The sequence below is a fragment of the Rosa chinensis genome, chromosome 5 (genome assembly GCF_002994745.2).
Source record: "Rosa chinensis cultivar Old Blush chromosome 5, RchiOBHm-V2, whole genome shotgun sequence".
NCBI classification, from domain to species: domain Eukaryota; kingdom Viridiplantae; phylum Streptophyta; class Magnoliopsida; order Rosales; family Rosaceae; genus Rosa; species Rosa chinensis.
This window is the reverse complement of record NC_037092.1, coordinates 47,558,832-47,580,410: the sequence shown is the minus strand read 5'-3', so window position 1 is coordinate 47,580,410 and position 21,579 is coordinate 47,558,832. Positions and strand designations below refer to the sequence as shown.

Sequence of the window (21,579 nt, the reverse complement as noted above, 5' to 3'; positions counted from 1 at the left end):
TAACTAAATATAACCTCATTAGCTAATATTTATAAATGTTATAACTTATAAGTTAATCTCAATATATATATATATATATATATTAAATATGATCAACAAAAAACAATGAGTCTTATATTGCCTATATGACCATGGAGCCACATTTTAAGGAAAAAAGAATAATGTATTTCTTTTTGTTAAACAAATTAAAGCACTTTTAGGCCCATTTCGGCCCTATTTGGAAGGCCGGCCCGACCCGACTCTTTTGGCCCTAGTGACTCGGGCTTTTCAGGCGGGTAAGGGTTAACATATTTAAGCCTCGACCCTACCCTACCCGGCCCTAAATTTTGTTGACTTTGACTAGGCCCGGCCAGGCCCTACCCTAAGCCCTAAAATTTAGGGTAAGGCCGGCCCTAGCCCGGCCCATGATGACCCCTAGATGAAAGTTGTTTTGCCTGCCAATCCACTATTCACACTTTAAATTTGAATAATTCATTAAACTTATAATTTAATTAACTAAACAATTAACAATTAAATTAATCATACAATGTTAATTTAATAAAAAATTAATGCTTAAGTTTTAAAAACATATAAAATTGTATATCAAGTATAAATATCGTTTCCAATAAAAAAACATAAAAAAACATAGTTATAGTTATGATAAAAAAAAAATATCTTTAACAATTGGTAAGATTATCGACCAATCTTCATTTGCCATGTGTCCACTTTAGATACCTTTATCTTACAAAACATATATATGATTTCTGATAAGATAATCGCTCAATCTTCATTGGACACGTGTCAACGTCAGATATCGTTTTCTTCTGAAAATATATCTAGGATAAGTGATAAGACTTTCAACCTATATAAACATGACACGTATATTTATCCTAGCTTTTGATCTTTCAATATTGGTAATAAATAAGCTTCAGACTCCATTCTCTGCTCACACATTCCTCTCATTCTACACCTACATCTCTTTTGAAATCTATCATCCATCTCATTTCTCTTCTTTCCGATGGAAGAATTGAACAAATAGTTGTTAGAAAGGGAGAGTGAAAATATGGAAGAACTGGAGCGGATTCAAGCTACACAAACTCTCAAGCGGCTGCGATGGTGGCGCAATATCAATTATCGGAGACACCTAGAGGGCGTGGTTCAAGACCTGGCCGTGCCCCAAATGTCGAAAGACATAGAGAAGTCCGAGGTCATTTTGTCATGGAGGATTATTTTGTCGAACATCCAGTGTACGACAAAGCAGGCTTTCGAAGGAGGTACAGAATGCAAACACATGTCTTCCAACGCATAATGGAGGATCTTTGCAACCTCGATAGTGTTTGGGGGCAAAATCAAATGCCACTAGAAAAATGGGATTGCTCCCCAAACAAAAAAATGACAGGTGCCCTGAGAATGCTTGCGTATAGTGCAGCTGTTGATCAATGTGATGAAATCACTATAATGGGAGCTTCTACAGTGCTGAAATGTCTGAAGAAGTTTTGTAGACAAGTCGAGTTTCTTTACGCTGGATGGTTCCTTCGTCCTCTAAATCTTGCTGACTTACATAGGCTTCTCAATAGAGGACAACGCCATGGGTTTTCAGGCATAATTGAGCATCGATTGATGCATTGTGAGTGGACGAATTGCCTAACTAGCTGGGCTGAAGCTTTCTCAGGTCTAAAGGGTAGGGTAGCCCAACTATTATTCTTAAAGCAGTGGCATCTTACAATACGCATATATGGCATGCTTTCTTTAGAACCCGTGGAGCTCAAAATGACCTCAACGTTCTTGGTGCATCTAATGTGTTTGAGCGTGTCATAGGTGGAACTGCTCCTCTAGTTGAGTTTGAGATCAACAACAAAAGGTACACCAATGGTTATTACCTTGCTGATGGAATATACCCGAGGTGGTCAACTTTTGTCAAAACAATATCGAACCTCAGAACAGAAGATGAGAAACACTTTTACAAAAAACAAGAGGCTTACCACAAAGATGTGGAATGATGTTTTGGTATCCTCCAATCTCGATGGGCCCGCCATACTACGTCATGGTGCTAGGTTGTTTAAACTGGAGGATTTTCGAGCCACCATGATAAGTTGTATTATTCTTCATAACATGATTGTGGAGGATGAGTTTGTTGAGGAAGAATTTGTGGAGCCTGAAGAACATGATCTAATGAATCCAGTAATGACAACCATCTATGATCGGCTTGTGTATCCTAATACTAGGGAGGCTATTCCTTTCGAACTAGTAAGGAGAGACGACAAACAGATTCTTCCTTCATTCATGGATCGTGAATTTTAAGTAGAGTCGGCCTACCTCCACAAGTGCCTACAAGATGATTTGATGATGCACAACTAGAACATGGATTGTAATTAAGTATGGACCACTACAATTTATTAATTAGATTTGAATAAATGGTAGTTTGTAATTTTAAATAATGTATTCTATGTTTGTGAGCTTTATTAATATGTTTGGTTTTGTTTGTAATTTTAACCCATGTTTATCTTTCTTTGAGAATAAAGTTTGGTTTGACATCAATAGAATTATTGTCATTGCAGTTACATACTTGTATTATTATTGTTATTGTTATGTTTATAATTTAATTTATTCAAACTAGAAATTTTTTTTTTCATAAAATTAAAATTACATAAGTGAAATTAAAATTATATTAAAAAAAAAATTTGATTTCCTAAACAACATTTAAATTTAGTCGAATTGCGGTATACAGCAACCGCTACTACCACCATTGGACATTGTTTTTGCTATGATATCATCCTTCTTCTTTTTCCACCAAGCCTTTGATTGTGGGGACATGGAATTAGTATCCATGGCCATAATTCTGGCATCTTCTTTCGCCTTTTCAAATTCAAATACCTTCTTTGTGTGACCAGCCATTTCTTCGTTTCTTTTCTTCACTAGCTCAACAGAAGTTTGGGTTGATTCAGCCATGGCTTGAATTGCAAAAGCCATACTTTTTGCTGCATCTTGCGCCTTCTAGCATTTCTTCTTTGCTTCTTTGGCTCTCTTTTGTCCCATTGGTCTTGGCATGGAGCTTGATGGTGTCTCCAAAACGATATAATCATCCAACTCAATTGGAGACTCATTTTTGGAGCTAGTAGCTATGGAATATGATGTCGATGGTTGAGGATTAGATGGTGGATCAACAAAATACGCGTGGTACTTAACTTTCTCCCAACATTCAAATTTATCAAATTTGTTGGGATATTTTTTCATGAAGATCCCTTGAGTTTGATTCATCTAAACAATGACAATGAAGCAATAAAAATCAACCGATAGAAATCAAATATTACTAATAGACAAATTTAACTTTAAAACATAAATAAGTTTTTGAAGAATATCATGTGGATATATTAATACTCAGGCCAGAAAGGACCATTACATATCCTTCCTCTACCATCTATGGGTAGTGTCACGCCCCTGATTTTACACACATGAAAATCGATATATATATAATCCCATAATTATACATGCGTGAACGTTCAGTCATCAATGCAAAATACCTGGAATCTTTTTCCTTTTAAACCAAGTACATACTGATGCCCTGAACCCTCAAAGTTAATATACACTCTCTCCAAGGAGTTATATATTACACAGACTTACGAATTAAATTGTCAACAACAAAATAAAACGTAAATGCTCCTCAGAGCTCACTACAAGCGGAAGTCTTAATAACGGTAAGGTCACAAAATTGGCTTCCTACCGTAAAGCTACTAGCTCGCTGCCTCAGTTTTCAGCCCCGATTACCCTGACCTGCAGGATTAACCCCTACACCGTTTGAATAGTGTACCAGGTTGCCACACAACAAACTCGGTAAGCTTTTGCAAGCCCGTATGAGTAACTCAAACCACACACAACTCACACCAATCACGAGAATAACTCACACGTTTAAATCAATAAACAAAGCACGAGATAAACCCACACAAATCACGAGATAAATTCACACGTTTAAATCAATAAACAAAACGCGTTTCAATCAAGAAACAAAGCACGGGATAAACCCATAGAAATCACGTTTAAATCAATAAACAAAACGCGTTTAAATCAAGAAACAAAGCACAGGATAAACCCACACAAATCACGTTTAAATCAATAAACAAAATGCGTTTCAATCAAGAAACAAAGCACGGGATAAACCCACACAAATCACGTTTAAATCAATAAACAAAACGTGGCGGACAAACTAGAGCTCTAACTGATCGTATTCACTAACCCGGGCAAAGGCGTGAAGTCCCGATTTTTCCACCCACGATCCTCAACTCATAAGTCTTTGGACCCGCGGTATAAATACCAAAACATTAAAGGAGTCACAGTGGACCCAAAATGTTACACGAATTGAAAATGAAAGATTCCCCGTAATTGATCCCTATCAATTACTCCCGATAAAAACCCATATTTAAATAAACCACCCGCGAACTAAAATGTTCCTCAAATACACAAATCTCAACTCTTTTCAAAACAAATCGAAACCAACATTTCCACAATCATTTGTTTTCCAAAAGCCACAACCCAAAACAATAAAAAGCATCATTTCATGCATATTGTTTCAAAATCCATAAACCACCAAAACGTATATATTTCACGTAAACATATATCTATATGTAGTCATCCGCTCAGGAATGCCTACTAATATCAACTATAGTTTGCAGTTAACTAAATAACTCTCAAAACAATAAAGGTAAGCCCGTTCGTGAATGAACTTCGTGAGATTACTCACCTCAGAATCCCGCTGCGTCTTCTATACAGAACCGAACTAACACTATCACCAAAACTCATCCAATTCACCTTTAGAAGCACCTAATCACCAATGATCTCAAATCAGTAACGATTCACATTTGATTAAAGTTCGAAACCCCTATTTTGAACTAAAATCCCCAAAGTGGCGCCAATCGAGGCAAAACCACATCCGAGACCTCCCAAAGTCTCCGGAATACGTCCACGATCAATGTGACCAAACCACAAGTCGATCGGACGCTCGAATCCTCGGGAATAGAATAATCGATCAGTATGAAACTGCAAAAATCATAACAATTCCATACGAACTCCAAAATTTGCATATTATATATCGAAACGCTCGTATCAACGAGTAGAACATATATAATACCAAAAAAAGTTCCTTAAGTGGCCGGAACACCGCCTGAACGCCGCCACAGGCGGTGGCGCACCGCCGCCGGCCAAAACTCAATATTTCACAAAAATTCCAACATCAAAGTTCCTAAGCATGCTTGTGAACTTTCATAACTAGCTCGAAGTCAGAAAACAAGCATAAAGGGTCGAAAACTACCTCACAAGCCATGAACAGTAATCCCAACTGAGTTAAACCAAGTTTCACATGAATCGATCCAAACAACCACCAAGGATCGATCAAGGAGACTGCTCTGAGCTCAACCAAGAAGACTTGAAGCCTCGCCGACGTCGGAACAAGGATTTCCGACTGGGTCCGAAATCACCCAACTGCGCCGTCTTCTACTGCCGCCACCACCGAGAATCGGTGCTAGAGGACACCACAGGGACGACCAGACGGAGGAGACGATCCTATCTGGAAAGTTTCATCGTCGGAGACCGCCGCAGTTCGCAGGAAAAGTCGGGTCGGATCGTCCGGGTTCGGGTCTGGTCAGCCAGAGATTTTCGATTCTGAAGGTGCAGCCGAGAGAGAAGAGAGAGAAAGGAGATGGTTTCCGGAAAAGGAAATAATGAAAATAGTAAGTTTCTCCTTCGGGAAACTTATTTACATCAAAATGGAAATTCCTTCCAATGGCCATAACTTTCTTATACGAACTCCGATTCTCGCGTTCCACATGTCCACGAACTTGTATCGACGCGCTCTACAACTTTCGTGAAGGAAGTTTTTGGAGAATCCCAACGAATAAAAAGTCAACCTTTGCAACCCCCCCTAAAGTCATACTTTCGGAATAAAAATTCATCCGAAACACTTCCGCTCCATCCACGAGCCACGAAACCGTCCAATCCACAATTTAGATTCCGGAAAATCCTCGGAAAATAAATGCAAATTTCCGGAGCATCACAGTTACAATAGAAAGGTAACTAACCATGAAACATAAAGCATTTACAAAGTACAAACATAAGAACAAAACTTGCAAAATTGACATTTATTGATCTTGATAAAACAAGTCAAATACATAATAATTATATCTCTGGTAACACCAATGGATTAAATGGGCAATTTAAACAAAATGTGAAATTAAACCAACAATACCAAACGTAAAAATCAGAAAAATGTAGGAAGAGATGCTATAGCTAAGCCAATAAAGAGTGCCATAAGGGATTTAGCAGTAGTTGAAGTTCCATGGTCTGTTTGGTTTCCCGGGGAAGCAGAAGGTCCTTGAGGTGCTAGCTCCGAACCAGCTGTAATTATTAAGGTCAGATTCTTATTAGACTACTGCATATATGTTCTTATAAATATAAATATATATATATATATATATATATATATATGCTTGTTTTAAGAAAAATATATACATATGGATATGATTAAAAGCAATACCAGGTGAGTTAGCAGTAGGCCCTTCAGAAGCCACTGGTATTCCAAGAACTGTCAAAATCAGAAAACAAAGTTAGCATACGCTAGTTGAAATTCAAGTGGTTCTACGGTAAATCTAACATTTACATTTTCAAATTACTTGGCATCTACTTCTCCAACTGTAAATAGATATGAAATTGTGAAATACCAAAGAAACTATATGACACCATATTGTTTTGGTTGGTATAGATTGCCAAAATGTAACATGTGTTTGAATTTGTGAGCCAAATGAAATGTTTGGGGTCAAATTTGTGGCGAAAAATTCTAACATGTTCTTTTCTAGTATTTAATTTATCAAAGATATATATTTTAACTATCATAAAATTCATGGTATTATATTCTGATGTTTAATTAACTTGTTTGTATATTATGATATATAGATATATATGCTGGACAGGAAAACAGGAAGCATGCGAGTGGTTTTGTCTTATTGCTCATTTAATTAGTATTGGTAGACAGGTGATAAGATAAAAATTGGTGGTAGCTAGAAACCTTCAATGGGAGTAATGGGAGAGCATTCAAACCTCTAACCGCCTACTGAGTAGTGGGAGTAATGGGAGAGCATTCAAGATGCGGGGATCATGAGTAGTGGCAAGCATTGCAAAAAGATAGACTACTAAATTTATACAGTTATAACCTCTAACTCCCTAGCTAGCTCCATACGCCATCATCAATAGGATTCTATATAGTAATTTGCCAAAAATGCATGATATCAATCCTAGCTATATATATGTCTTATTGCTAGCCTTAATCACTAACATGGCTTTGTTTTTTGTTTGATCTGAAACAGAGTAATCCAAAAATGGTTTTACACAAACGTATAGGAGTGTAATAGAATAGTAGTGCAATAAGGAATAAACAAACAACAATATCATATGGATTTGATGAAGAATGCATACATAGTAAATTAATTACTAATATTACCCTAACAATGTTCCTAAATTAATTTACATTTTACGGAAAAATCTATAGTGATCTACAACTAGGGATCTTAAGGGATGTAAAACTAGATACATAAAAACCAGAGAAATATATGCCAAAAGAATTGCTTGAAAAAAAAAAAACAAAAACTCTAAAAAAAAACTAAAACTAAAACTAAAAAAAAAAAAATATTTAAATATGATAATTGAAGAATCTATTGAGGTCAGCAACTAGCTGCTAAAATATAAAAAACAAAAACAAACAGAGATCGGTATACGTAAACAAATCAATGCTAATGTGAAGTAAGTGACTAAATTAGTAATCCTAATATCTTACAAACAAATAATTATTTTAGGAATGAAATAAAAAAAATTAAAAAAAACCAACAAGGGAGATCGAGAGCCCTGTTGGGACTTACGTGCACAGGCGCTGGTAGGAGGAGTCTCAACTTTGCAAACAGAAGGGAGATCAAGAGCTTTGTTCATGTCGATTTGAATGCCGTAGCTGCTGGTACTGTTCTTCTGAAGCAAGTAGCACAAGCATTGGGGGGTGCTTTTCACCAGCGCCGCCAGCTCAGGGCAGCAAGCCTTGTCCGGCTTCGTCAAGTTGCTACCTTCCTCCACGTACGTCAGGCAGTCCGACAACGTCAGCAGCTGCGTGGAGCAATCAACCGACGCCTCCGGAGCTGGCCCGGGCGCCTGTGCCGACACGCCGCAGCTGTGGAATGTCAGCATGAATAACATGGCGGTGAAGACGGCGGCAAGGAGATTGGTACTGAATGCCATTTTTTGTTCGATGTAGCAAGCTGGATGGAAGTGTTGAACTTGGGTTAGAGTAGGTGAAGGTGTGTGGAAGTTAAATAATGGCTGTGGGGTTGGAATGAGAAAGCTAGCTGGGTAAGGGATTGGGATTTGCTAATTCTTGCTACGTAGCCCGAAATAATTAATAAAAGGTCTCAACCGCCACCCAATCCTGGGCTCATACCTCAATAAATTTCACCCTCTTACTCTTAGGCGCTTTAATGGGCGCTTGCTTGCTGTCCTTCAAGGAGGGGAGTCTCATTTCTTTGGAGAAAGAGACAGCTCCCTCTCCGCTTTTTGGGTCCACACTTGCAGTGCATTTCTTCTTTGTTGAATCCTTTTTTTAATTTTTTTTTTATGAGATACACCATTCTAATTAACTTCTTTTCATTTTATTTTTCAAATATTAATACATTAACGGCTGTCAATATATGTGGGTGTGTTAGAGTTAAGAAAAAAAATATAAATTGCAATTGATTTCTAACTGATTTCTCTCTAACATTTTGTAGGATCTCTAATCTCATCTATAATTTTGCCAAATCTTAGTTGTTCTTGCAACGAGACTCATTGTTTTCAACCTCAATGTATTTTTTAATGTTTTTCGAAGCATCTTTTTTAGTGTTCTCTTCAACTTGTTCTTTGACATTTTCCTTAAACAAACCCTACGATTTGTTTGTACGCAACATTTAAGAGATCGTTTTCGTTAGTTTGAGGTTCATTGTTGGGCTAGTTTCTCAAGTTTTTGGGTTTAAATGCCCAGCCTTAGGTGGTGGTAGCTTGGTGCGACATAGTGCTAGGTGTTTGTCTTGGGACTGGGCTGTTTGGTCTCAATCAAGTAGTAGTTCTCACATTTGGGCATGTTTGTGTGGATTGTTTATCTAGGCATGAATTTTACGTTTTTAGTTTATTGTTTACTTGGATAACATGTTTCAGGAGGGTTTATATACCCTTTATGTTAGGGTCTTGTCCGATATTTTTAGTTTTATTTTTTATTTTTTTACTTTTTTATAATTTTCTTTTATATAGAAAATGTCATGGATAATAATATATTTAATTGACTATTAAGTTTATTGTTTGGGTTCTGGGAGCTATTATCTACCTTTGTGTATTATATCACCATATACTTAGTGAAATTACTTTAGTAGTGACCCTCTATCGTTGTAACGTCCCGTATCTTAATTTATCCGTTTACTGGTCATTTGAACGGTAAACGACAACCACTTTCACCTTTTACTCTGTTTCAGAACTTTTAGTGGCCCTAAAAGATGACTTTTTGTTTGGGTCAAAATTTGAGAAAATGTTCTTCATGAAAGTTGTAGAGGACGTTAAACCGAGCGCGTGCATATGTGGTACGTAAAAATCGGAGTTCGTATGCGAAAGTTATAAGCGAAAATGTAAAATTTACTGTTCATGGTAATTTATCTATAAATAGCCGAGTTACTGTGGTAAGTTTCCATGGAAACTTACCAGCTTTTCTCTCTCCTCTCCCCTGACCCTTTCTTCCTCTTCGGTCTGGTTTCTTCTTCCTCCGATTTCTCCCTTCTCCGGCCGACCCACGACGGAATTCAGGCACCGGCAAGCTCGCCTCCTCCTCCTTGTCAGGCCTGTGGTGGTGTTTTGCGGTGGCTCGGCCGGAGGAGCTCGGATTTGAGCCGTGAAGTCCACTGTAGTAAATCGGAAGTTTCGTCGATTTCATGCGATTTCGGCCGTTTCCGGCCACCAAACCGGCGTCGAAGGTGCGGTTTTCGCCAAGGATCATTTTCCCCTAGCCTTGAGCCACGATTTGCAGTGTGGAGGTCGAATCGACGATTTCAAATCCTATGGTTCTTGGGTTTTTCTGGAAAAAACTTCACCGGCCGGTTTCGACTGTTTCAAGGTAAAATTGGAACTTGTTATAGTTGAGAAATGTGTTAGGCTTGTTGAGTAGATGTTGTGGCTGAAATTTGGTGGCCATCAGAGGTGGTGACTTGGTCCACGCGCCGCCACTGTGGGTGGCGCGTGGAGGCGTATAGGGCAGGTTTTTGGCTTCTGTTTTTAGCTAGTTAAATCCTATTTTTGATTTAGAGATTATATTTGTCAAGTTTGGTGGAAATTGAAGGAGTTTTGTATTGATTGTGTAATTCCGAAGTTGGGATGTCGATAATTGAATTACGAGAATCCGACCGTCGGATTTCTCTCGATTTTGCCCTAGAACCTTTAAACTAACCAGTTGGCATTAGGCATTGACATGAACATGGTTTTTGGTAGATGAGAAATCCGATTAAATGGGAAAAGAAATTGGAAGTTTGATTTCAGAGGAAAAAATATTAGAATCGTATTTAAATTGTCGAATTGTCGCTTACGGAATAAAATTGTGTACAGGGCGACGTACCGAGCTCTTGCTCGATGAAGGAACTCGTATACTTGATCGTCGGAATAGTACTGTGAGTGGACTTTTGATTTTAATTGATGCATGCAAATTAATTTCTGCAAATTTTGATTTTATTGATTTATCAATTTAATTATCGAGCATTTTATTTTGGTTTGGATTATTAATTGATTTATTGGTTTGAACTTTTGAATTAAGTTTCATTATGCTCGATTTGAGAATTTTGATTTATGTGATATTTATCTTATTATTATTCCGTGGTAATTTCCAGAAATTTTTATTATAATTAATTATCAATTCTTGAGATTTCAAGAGAGATTCGGAATTGGTTTTGGAATATATGATTATTATTTTGGAAATATGATTTACGTGATTTTTCGACGATTTATTGTACCGAGATGATTTCCGGATTACATAATATATTTAGTAGCCAATTTTGAGATATCCTGGAATATTTTTGGAAATCGGATTTTCCGAAGGAATTTGTGCTGGTACTAATTTCCGGGTTTGGTTACGGATTTGAGAATATTTTGGCGATTATGCCCAATTTCAAACTCAATAGATACCCAAACACCTAGACCAGAGGCATAACTGTACACCCGATGAATTCAGAAAAGAAAGAACCCAGACCTTACCTCTGACAGCGATACCCAGATGAATTCCAAAAAGCCCTCTAGGGGAGGAACTAGGTGGGCGAGTAGAATTTGTTCTGCGGCCATCGTCAAATTAATTTCGAAACGTAAACCGACTCAGTAATTATTGTCCCGTAATCTCTTCTCCGAAATTGAAATCATAACGGTGGCTTGCAATTACGACGGAGATAGTTTACATTGATGATCAATGGGGTGGCCGGACGTTAGGAAGAAGGGAGATTGCGTGAAATCCTCTTTCCCAGTTTTTGGATACGTTATGAATCCCTAAATTAAAATGGCATGCTCTGTAAATTGCTGGATAAACATAGGTAAAGAATTTGCTTACCTGGCTAGTAGGCTGACTGGGTGGACCGCAAATAGTAAAAATTTTGTTAGTGGACTGCATCCAATATTGTAGGGTGGAAATGGACCTATAATCAATTAACTCTATTTTTAATTTTTCTGTTCCTTTGGTATAATATTTAATAAAGTTTCAACCAAATGATGTTTTTTTAACATTCTGACCAAAGCTAAACGAAAAAAATAAAGTTAACATTTTATTTCAATATAGTTTTATTGTTGGCAGTTTTTGTTACCAAAAGAAAATAACATTTGATACAAAAGTGATATAGTTTTATTCATACTATGTATAAAGAACAAAATAAAGACAAAAAAATTGATTTAAATTTGATACAAAATATAGCTCTAGAATATGAGTCTAAAAAATGAGTCGTGCACCACTGTAGTACAAAATAATTATAAGTCTTTCTATACACTATTTAGATGGACTCATATCACTATTCCAGCCAAACTGGACCCAAATTTGAGTCTAAAATTTAAGTCTCCACTGCTGATGCTCTAAGGTCGCGTTTGTTTGTCTGCATTAGTGACTGGATAGGACAAAATATTATCTAAGCTGCTATTTGGTGGTTCAGATTGCTCTAGGATTGGAAATCTATATCTTGTCAGGGTAGGATATCAAATCCTGTTAGAGAGGTGGGATATGCTTAGGCAGCATAGCAGAACAAGATTATAACTATGATCATCCCTGTATTTTGACCAAAGATGACCATCATTCTTCAACCAAAAATACAACCACCGGCCTTGTATCATCTTCCTATATCCGGTGACCAATCCTAATCAAATCTAGCCGTTACAGGCAAACCCCAGATTTCTCCGGCCCATTCCAACAAACCTCTTGGCCGAAATCACTGATCACCTCCTCATCATTGACCTTATCATGGTTGTTGACAGGTGAATTTGATCTTGATCTAGTTTAGTTTAGTGATGAATTTGAAATTGTTAGTCTTTAGCCGTTTTTGCCATCGCCAATCACTCTGTTCATCTTTGTTTGAGTCGAATATTTTTTTTTTCTTGTCTATTTCATGTATTTGGTAGAAGAGGATTATAGCTGAAATGGATAGGTATCTAAAAAGAGTAAAACAAATCCAATCTTATACTAATCCAGTCCAATTATCCTAATTCATTTCTATCCTAGTTCCTAAACGTGGGCCTAAAGAACATAATACATATTTGTTGGAGATATTACCTCTCCACCATTGTTATTTCTATCCATCCCTTCGTCACCTTGCAAAATGGGATCAATAGGACAATATAGCTACAAAAGCAACCTTCATCCAAACCAAAGGGAAAAAAAAAAGGGAGGCCTAGGGTCCGCAAGTAGGTAAGAGCAAAAAATTAGAAGCGAGAGGCGTCTAGGCTGTTTGCGTGTGAGGCTTCTCAATTCTCACGTGCGCTAAAAAGAGCATATAAATACCAGCAGTACCTGTATTCGTATAAACTAGGTGAGCAATTGAGCAAGGCGGTCACTCATTTCTAGCCCTCTCGGCTCTCTTCGTGGTCAACGATTTTCGTCGGAAACCTAATTCTGTCGTCTACATTTGGTACGAATCCCTAATCACAAGCCATTTCTATCTTCTTCGTTAGATTTTCTCAGGAAAACCCGAGTTTTGGCGGGAAAATTGATTTCAATCTGGTGACGATCGATGTGCTTGTTTTTTGCACAGTGAGTGAGTGATGGAACAGCACTTGCGAGGTTCTCAGTCGCCGATCGACGTCTTCAAGTACCGCCGTCGTCAACTGTCGCCGCTCGCGCCCCTGCAGAATCTGATCGTGCCGCAGACGGAGGACGGCGTTTCGGTTGCCGGAAGCTACGGCTCCAAAGGCCAGGTCTCCATCTCTCTCTCTCTCTCTCTCTCTCTGGTTCATCGATTTATAACTATATTTTAGATTCTACTTTTTGTGTATGAAAGAAAAATGGTCCAAGTAATAGTATTGACATGAAATCGTAATAGGATTTTCATTGCTTCTTTTAACAATTGGTGCAAGTTGATTAGCCTTTCTGTGATTTTCTGTTTTGTTTTGGTTGGGAATCTAGGATATTGCTTGAGTACACTTGGTGTGAGATTTTTTGATCTGAAAAGATGCAGACTTGAGTTAGTTTAGCGTTCTTGCACTTGAACTGATGACATTCACAATTCCTTGAGATTTCAGCTGCTGCTATCGTCAGCGAAAATGACAGTCTATTAAGAGCTTTCTGACTTGTGAAATGAGATTTCGAGGAACAACACCAGTATTTTACCACTAGTTCAGTAACATTTTAGGAAGAGTGTACTTACATAAAGATGCTATGGTCAGGAAAAACACAGTCAAGCAGAAAATGTTGTTACTTGCTGCCTCTAGAGGGCATTATATATGAGTAAACAACATTGATATTTGGAATTCATTTAGATTTCTGATGATGCCATGGTTGGTCAAAATGATGGTCCATTAGAGACTTATTTTGACATGCTAAATGAATTTTGTATGAATCTTAGGTTTTACCACTTGTTTGTTAACATCAAAGAAGAGGTAGTTACAAATGAGGGCCAAGTATTTCCATTGGACCTCTTTATCTTTTGCATTTTGATTCCCCTAGTGTTCTTAAACTCCTCTGCTTCTTAAGCTTACTGAACAGTACTGTTTGCTTGGTTATACACAAGCACAAGGCAGAAAATATTTTTGCTTGCTGTGTATCAAAGATCATAACATACATTACTATTCCTTGAGATCTCTGACAATGTCAAGTTGATGGTTTTGACATGTGAAATGAATGCATGAGAAATTTTTTTTCCATCATTACTTCATTAACATTTCAAGAAGACGGGTAGAGGGTAGTTACAACTTACAAATAGGTGGTTGATGTTTGAGATTGGTTTGGAAAAAAGACAAGGTTCAAGTTAGAGACTTGTAACAATCAAGTTTAGCTATTTATTGTTTTATGTTGCACATCGATCACTCTGTATGCGTTTGAACTTTGAACTGTAAATACTAAGTGCTGGATTTTTATATTAAAACTGTGAACAAGGACTTGGTTGGGTTAGTTGCACCAAATTGCATTAGATGAGGCAATACTGTAAGTCTTGCCGTACTGTCACTGCCCAATCAAATTGCTCGTAGCCTATTAGCATATTCGAGCTATTTACTTGTTCTTTTATATGAATGTTGCAGTACTACGATTCATTACATGTAACTTGTTCTTATGTTAAATTAGGTTGCTTGCTGTCGAAAATGATTCACCACCTTTTGTCATCCTACGGTTCTGGGATTGACTGAATGGGAATTTTGAAATTAAACAAAAGCTAATAGAAGATGAAAGCTATTACTCCTGAAGTAATGTCTATTAGGTCACAGTTTGACAATAAGTTGTTGGCATGGTGCTCAGATTTTGAAGTCACGTTTTTGTACCTTGAGTTAATGCTAGAGTTGATAAGGAAGTCGGGGAAAGTTAAACTGCTTTCACTGAAGTAAGCAAGTAACAGCTTATGTGCCATCCGTCCATGAGCCTCAAAATAGGAAAGAAACTAATAGTGTTCTGCCAAATTCAGTTAGTCATTAGGAGGTTAAATTGTAGTGTACGTAAGTCAATGAGGTACTGTGATTGTATTATTTTAGTAGTCAGTGCAGTTGTTTGTCTGTTCTGTACACGAACCTAATGTTCACTCTGAAATATTAGAACCTTCTCTAAATGCTGCATACGTTGATCTCACAATTTTGTAAGAATTTGAGTTTCTGTTATGGTGCCTTTGATAGTTTTGTGAGTGTGTTTAATACATTGGTTATGCTGCCTCTATAATTTCCTTAAATCTCATTGGTTTTTTGAGATGATTTGTTCAGTTGCCCAAGCAAATTGTTGGACTCATAATAGCAAATTGCTCTTTGATGGTGAGGACTTGACCAAACTTTAATTTTCTTACAGTTTGTGCATGATAAAGAAAATCTGCGTCCAACTTCTTTCCCTGCCAAGAACAAATCCAAGGTTAGCAGTTGGATAGCTACAATTAGCTGTCAAATTTTGACATATTCAACTACTGAAACTGCCATTGTACGTTTGTTCTGTTATTGTTTCCCAGGCACAGATGTGCAAGTCTACAACTAGCTCAGGATTATGCACACCCAGCCCAAAGTCCCATGTCGCCCATCAGGTCATGGCGTCAGCTGTTACAGAAGCAGCAGCAGCAGCGTTAACCTCATCGCCAAAGCCAAATAACACCAGCGAGACCCCAATTACTGTCATCAGCTGCAAGGACTGGTCACCCCAAGATGATGGCATTGAGGTTATCTTGCCTCCAACTGAATCACAGGTTATCTTGCCTCCAACTGAATTACCTTCATCAAACGAAGATGTGGATGCATCCAGCACTGCTGGGCTGAGTCTTGTCTATGGTCCTACTACAAGAAGGAGATTGCCACTGTTTGCTGAAATTTGCCCAGAGTAGTGATTCTGATGTTTATAGTCTAGAGAACCTCGATTTCAGACAAAATATATACCGCACTGCATATTCGTCCTGTTAGATTCGGGTTATATACTTGCATTGCATAAGACAAAAGGTATAATGTAGATTCGTCATGCTGCTCATATTCTAGTGTGTTGATTGGGATTAAATTGAGGAAAACTCGTTGCCAACTATACTTGTAGAGGTTTTGTTGATGCTCTGTTACGGTGTATAATATCTGGATGGTATTGCATTCGATGGTACTTGAAAATTAAAAGGACAGTAGATTTATGGTGTATAAAATCTCTTTGTTGCAGTTTTTATTCGATCATTTCTATCTGCAGCAATTACAATGGCCAGGCTTATGAATTCCACATTGTCCAAATTTTCACAATTTTTTTTTCTTCTTACAATGGAAGGGTCAAATTATTGATCCGGTGATTAATGAATTTGACAAATGGCTTCAATGCTAAATTACCTGTTGAACTTGGTAATAAATTATCAATTTACTCTGAAATTTGAAACTATATCAAACAAGATCATTAAAACTCCTTCTGAATATCTAACACATAGCTCAATCACCATAAATAGCAGTTCTTAATTATTTAATACACCATAAATAGGATAATTAGATTAGGTATATCTAATCTATCAAAATTAGAACTCGAAAAAGGATATTTAGATTAAAACTAGCATCAGCTTCCACAAAAGGAGCAATGTCAACTTTCTTCATTAACTAGCATCACTTTCCTAGCTCATTCCAGCACGAGTTCTGTTATAGAATAGTACAGTTAGGTCAGCGTAGTGTCTTTAACATGTCAATGACACAAGGCGATAAGGATACACAAGTGTAGGTAATCTTACCTCTATCACATCTTTGGTCCTCTAGTCATGAGAATATCCTCGTAAGGGGCATTTTGTTTAACTTTTACAAAATCACGAGTCGCAAGAACTGCAGATGCCAGAACAGAAGCAGAACGTAAGCATATTAGGTGTAAAAACAGGCGTATAACATAAGCAGGAAGAGAAGAAAGTAAGGATTCCTACCACAAGTTTGATAGAAAAGCAAAGCCGCTCCTCTTCGATTCATTCCAGCAGTCAGGTAGTTCAGGGATTCTACTTGAGGGCCACCCGGTATTTCAAAATGGGATTTCAGTTCCCTAAAAGAATTCGAGTATAAGGAAAAAATGCAGTCAGATCAAAGCTACTTAAGAACCAGGCAATCTAACAGATCTTTGAGACAAGCATACATTTGAGAGGAAGGACATAATGCAATCAGATCAAAGCTACTTATTCACCAGACAATCTCGCAGACGTGCGAGACAAACATACATTCGAATTGCATCAGTCACTTTTTCCAGTGGCTGATTGATGATTGGTTGTTGTGTCTGTGTCGGTCCAGTTTCCATCAATAGTTCTGCAAAAATAGACATGACAGTCATTGAAATCTCCAGAAATAAAGAATGCGGTTATAAACCCATAGCTACTATGCTGCATCAACAGCTAAATTTTACCTTGCTCAGGTGTTGGGCCATTTCCAGATAACCTTGATACCTTGAAGTTTGGATCAGGGTGATCATATCCATTATGCTCCGACACTGGTTCAAGTCCATCGTTGCTATCTTTAGATGAATAACGCCTTTTCCTGTTGGATCTATGACCATCAGTACTCCAATCACAAGTACACTGAAGATAAATTAATTAATAAATAAAAACTTCTTCTAGATTCGGATAAAAAAATTTGCTAACCGTCCTGAAGATTGGCTCGCAGATCATCCAGCTCCTCTCTTGCCAATAAGATTGGCTCGCAGATCATCCAGCACTTCATGTCGTTGGTCATTCTTAACTAAATTTGTCCGTATCTGTTCCGTGGGAGTTGCAAATGACTGGGAGCCACCTCCACTAAGAAAATCTTCAACAGGCTTCACATTTAAAATATTATAACTTGTCAGACATAAACTTGTCATAATTTCCTGAAAAATAAGAAAACTAAAAGTAGCCGAATAATTGGCTTAAATACGTCACCAGGTCTTGATAAGTTTGTCTTCCAGGTGGTGACCATGATGATGGTTCTGGAGGCAGAGGTGGCAAGGTGAATGCTGCAAACAAAACCATAATTAAGGCCCTCTTTCTGTTACTTGAATTATTCATGGAAAAGTTCTCGAATTACGAACTATGATACTGACCAGAAGGTGAGTCATGGGTATGTTTTTCCTTGAATAGCTCTAAGAGAGGAGCTGGATAATATGTTTCTCCACTCCCAAGTTTAAATAAACGACCCATGAGAACACTAGCTGGCTGCTCCATGAGTTTACCAATCTTCATAGTAGACATTATGTTCTTGGGCTGCAACAAAGAGAACAAAATGAGGACAGTGCATGGAATGTACATATGAGTATGCTTAACTCCTCCACTGAAGGATATACTTGGAATTCAGGACAAACCTTTTGGTTTCTTCTTCTTCTTGAAACTATATCTGAAGTATCTTGAAGCCAAGATTGGTACACATGTCCAGGATGGATTGTTTGGTCATTATCCATTACAGAGGCAGGTGTTTTTCTCTTTCTCCTCCTTATAGGCCTCTGCCTCTGTTGAGCATTCTCTTGAACATCCTGCATCTGCACCACTTCATCAAACACATTATTAGCCTGCTGTCCTTCCTGATGCTGGTCTTGACGAGGTGGAGAAGGTATTAGATAATTTGGGGAAGGTGGTCGAATATGTGTGGGCTCTCCTGATGTGAGGTCTACGTTATCTCCCTCAATTTCAAATCTGCCATATCATCCAAAGACAATAATAAATAAGAATACGATAATGATTCTTGCAACAGACTGATTAAGTATCTGTTATAACAGGAATGAAAGGGCATAAAATTAGCTGGGCGCAGAGTTCGCAAACTCCAATGAAAAAGGCGCTTGGAAACTCAAAAGCATGAACACTTTGTTTTGCTCAACCTTCAGGAATGGGAATCAAAAATCAAAAATTTATCTATACTGTATTGTGGTAATGATTCACCTCTCAAAGCGAGGGTTGAACAAATCTGCATGTGCAACTGATGGATCATAACATTTAGGCAATGTGATATCCTCAGGATCAGCTGAATGCGAGAGAGAGGGGTGGGGTACGTTAGCTGATCAACAGATTATGGATATGTGTGGTCACATTTAAAAGTAACTGAAGAAGGCACACTAAATGAATAAGAAAGGACCTTGATGTAAGTTCTGATGATGATCTCCCTCCGCTGCATTATCGTTAAGTGGTTCTCCCACATCTACACTATCCAGTTGCTGCAAGCACAGAAAAAGATAGGGTGACCATGAGATATTGCAAAGATTCCATCAAGTTTCTGTATGCATTTCATACAGGCAAATAGTGGAAACAAGTTTATTTATTCTTTCTGTGGTAACTAGATCGGCATAGGGGTGAGCCATGGTGCATCAGAACTTGTAATAAAAGGACTACCGAGTGGGTAAATCTAAGAGAGAGGGAGACGTGCTTCTATTCAACTACTTTTGTTCACTCTAGAGTTTCAAAGTAATCTCTTATTAAGAGTAATCATGGCAAATTATTAAAAAAACAAACTACGAGACATTTTAAAGTCTAAATGTGCTCATTCAGACATTTCATCAAACATCTTTGATGCATCATCGACAAGTTAAAAAAATATAAACAGCTCCATTACCAGGCTAATCTCACTATAGCCGGCCGGAAAACTTTCTCAGGCATTCATTACGATAAAACAAAATGGGAGTTAAAGAGGTGTTGGGGGATAATTAACCCACCGATTGTGTGTTTCAGTTCAATATTAAAACACACAAACACATACTAGCCGTAGCTGCTACTGATTCACAAAAATACCCTTTACAGAACTAGGGAAATCTCCAGGAAAGTAGAGCCCATTAAGGTCATTTACCATGAGAAAATAGCCGGTTTGCTGGTGGAAAAGCGTGGCATGGTGAGAGAAATCAAGAGACTGCTCGATGTCACCAACAAGATCTGTATGTTGATGCTCAGCCTCAGGCAAAGTTATTGCTTCTTTCCTGCAAAAACCCACAGTGAGATTCAGGAATTGACAATAATATCCCTGCTCCCTAAATGCAATAAAATAAAGAAACGCAGCGTTTCTGTGCTGGATTTCAGAAACCGCGTGAACCACCACACGCGGCAAACCAACGGTAATATTTCCAATCTTTCTATAAAATTCCACTTCACTCGCTCACAATTCACAATTGCAATTTCTCTCTCTCTCTGCTTCAATTCTCTGTTTCTGTAACCCAGAATCCCCAAATTCCAACCCAGAAAAACCTAACTCAAACCCAGAAAGGAATTTAGATTCCACCCGACTGTGGTTGCATTAAAACCCTAGTTTCTATAAATCATCCATCAACTCAACCGAAGCCCTAGTCATTAGTTTTTATAAATTCATCCATCGAAACCCTAGCTACTCATATCTTCTATCTTCTTTCCTCAAACAAGTCTTTCCCAAACCAAGAAAAGCAAGAAATATGCAGCAAGAGTTTGCAGTGGAGGAGAGCAGAGGCAATCTGCTTCCTGGAGAGAGGTTCTGCCCCATGGAGGACGAACTAGTTCTCTTCTACCTTAAGCCCATGTTGAGCGGAGAGAAGGTGCCCGGCAGAAACCGCGTGGTGTTCGACTGTGACCTCTACGGTCACCAAGAACCTTGGGAGATATGGGAGGCCTACAAGACCAGAAGACCAAACGACTTGAGGCTCAACAAGGACATCTACTTCTTCACCCAACACAAGACGATGAGTTCCACAGACACACGCATACGCCGGACCATTGGCAATGGCACCTGGAAGGGCGACGACTCCGGCAAGCCAGTAAAATCTCTGGAGACTGGTCGTGTGGTTGGCTTGAAGAAAAGACTTACTTACAAGAACCAAGCATCGGAGCACAACGGTTGTTGGATATTGTATGAATTCTACCTTGATCCATCACTCAGAGACAAGAAACAAAAGGTGGAAGACTATGTTCTTTGTCTGCTACGAAAAAATGGTGAACCCAAAGCCAAGATCAAAAAGAGGAGAAAACAACGTGAAGAGGAAGACGTTCTTGAAAACAATTATGCCTGTGATGATGGAGAGAACACAAACAAGGAGCAACCTCAAGCTAAGCGACAACGAATGGGGGAGCAGAATGGGGGACTCCAACACTTTGTTTCCGAGGTTCAATCAGGCGACGATCATGGAATACCGGAGGAAGATTTTCTCTGGGAGCAAATGTTACAACAAATGGGTATTGGAGACGACCATGGAATACCAGAGGAAGATTTTCTCTGGGATGATATATTAGAACAAATAGGTAGTAATTGAGTGAATTACAGGAATAAAGACTAGTAGTTATTTTTCAATCAACTGAAATCAGTTCATAATGAAAATAGGTAGTTTATAACATGTACGAGAGGTTACAGACATGGTCTTATGAAGGTAAAATAAAAATAAAAAAAAATAAAAAAAAAAAATAAAAAGCTTTCAAAAGGGAATGCCACTGCACTTACTAGCTTGCGCAAATCATACTTGTG

At 38.1% G+C, this 21,579-nt stretch overlaps 4 protein-coding genes across 4 annotated transcripts; 2 read left to right on the top strand and 2 right to left on the bottom strand.

Moving 5' to 3' along the window:
- Positions 1 to 6,080: 6,080 nt before the first annotated feature.
- Positions 6,081 to 8,357, bottom strand: LOC112202309 (non-specific lipid transfer protein GPI-anchored 2). The gene is made up of 3 exons (XM_024343253.2): positions 7,878 to 8,357; positions 6,503 to 6,550; positions 6,081 to 6,363 (listed from the first exon to the last, which is right to left on the bottom strand). Exons 1-3 carry the CDS (start codon positions 8,242 to 8,244, stop codon positions 6,227 to 6,229), a joined length of 552 nt encoding a protein of 183 aa, XP_024199021.1. The 5' UTR covers positions 8,245 to 8,357; the 3' UTR covers positions 6,081 to 6,226.
- Positions 8,358 to 12,269: 3,912 nt separating this feature from the next.
- On the top strand, positions 12,270 to 16,360 carry LOC112201846. Its single transcript, XM_024342770.2, has 4 exons — positions 12,270 to 13,163; positions 13,287 to 13,449; positions 15,518 to 15,577; positions 15,672 to 16,360. Exons 2-4 carry the CDS (start codon positions 13,297 to 13,299, stop codon positions 16,035 to 16,037), a joined length of 579 nt encoding a protein of 192 aa, XP_024198538.1. The 5' UTR covers positions 12,270 to 13,163; positions 13,287 to 13,296; the 3' UTR covers positions 16,038 to 16,360.
- Positions 16,361 to 16,751: 391 nt separating this feature from the next.
- LOC112201847 (sister chromatid cohesion 1 protein 1) lies at positions 16,752 to 20,089 on the bottom strand. Its single transcript, XM_024342771.2, has 12 exons — positions 19,948 to 20,089; positions 19,243 to 19,321; positions 19,050 to 19,131; positions 18,479 to 18,806; positions 18,221 to 18,380; positions 18,060 to 18,133; positions 17,784 to 17,956; positions 17,549 to 17,679; positions 17,367 to 17,451; positions 17,082 to 17,194; positions 16,899 to 16,986; positions 16,752 to 16,806 (listed from the first exon to the last, which is right to left on the bottom strand). Exons 1-7 carry the CDS (start codon positions 19,948 to 19,950, stop codon positions 17,807 to 17,809), a joined length of 876 nt encoding a protein of 291 aa, XP_024198539.1. The 5' UTR covers positions 19,951 to 20,089; the 3' UTR covers positions 16,752 to 16,806; positions 16,899 to 16,986; positions 17,082 to 17,194; positions 17,367 to 17,451; positions 17,549 to 17,679; positions 17,784 to 17,806.
- Positions 20,090 to 20,539: 450 nt separating this feature from the next.
- On the top strand, positions 20,540 to 21,370 carry LOC112203958 (NAC domain-containing protein 68-like). Its single transcript, XM_024344852.1, has one exon. The coding sequence runs from the start codon at positions 20,540 to 20,542 to the stop codon at positions 21,368 to 21,370; it is 831 nt and encodes a 276-aa protein (XP_024200620.1).
- The last annotated feature ends 209 nt before the right edge of the window (positions 21,371 to 21,579 follow it).

What these genes read in the sequence shown, in the direction of transcription:
- LOC112201846 (XM_024342770.2), top strand. Translation starts at nt 13,297, where the DNA reads ATGGAACAGCACTTGCGAGGTTCTCAGTCGCCGATCGACGTCTTCAAG. An exon ending in GCTACGGCTCCAAAGGCCAG is followed by an intron (nt 13,450 to 15,517) that starts GTCTCCATCTCT and finishes ATTTTCTTACAG; the next exon opens with TTTGTGCATGATAAAGAAAA. An exon ending in CTGCCAAGAACAAATCCAAG is followed by an intron (nt 15,578 to 15,671) that starts GTTAGCAGTTGG and finishes ATTGTTTCCCAG; the next exon opens with GCACAGATGTGCAAGTCTAC.
- LOC112202309 (XM_024343253.2), bottom strand. Translation starts at nt 8,244, where the DNA reads ATGGCATTCAGTACCAATCTCCTTGCCGCCGTCTTCACCGCCATGTTA. An exon ending in TCCTACCAGCGCCTGTGCAC is followed by an intron (nt 6,551 to 7,877) that starts GTAAGTCCCAAC and finishes TGATTTTGACAG; the next exon opens with TTCTTGGAATACCAGTGGCT. An exon ending in GCCTACTGCTAACTCACCTG is followed by an intron (nt 6,364 to 6,502) that starts GTATTGCTTTTA and finishes TAATAATTACAG; the next exon opens with CTGGTTCGGAGCTAGCACCT.
- LOC112203958 (XM_024344852.1), top strand. Translation starts at nt 20,540, where the DNA reads ATGCAGCAAGAGTTTGCAGTGGAGGAGAGCAGAGGCAATCTGCTTCCT.
- LOC112201847 (XM_024342771.2), bottom strand. An exon ending in TACCCATGACTCACCTTCTG is followed by an intron (nt 18,134 to 18,220) that starts GTCAGTATCATA and finishes TTTTGTTTGCAG; the next exon opens with CATTCACCTTGCCACCTCTG. An exon ending in GACAAACTTATCAAGACCTG is followed by an intron (nt 17,957 to 18,059) that starts GTGACGTATTTA and finishes TTAAATGTGAAG; the next exon opens with CCTGTTGAAGATTTTCTTAG.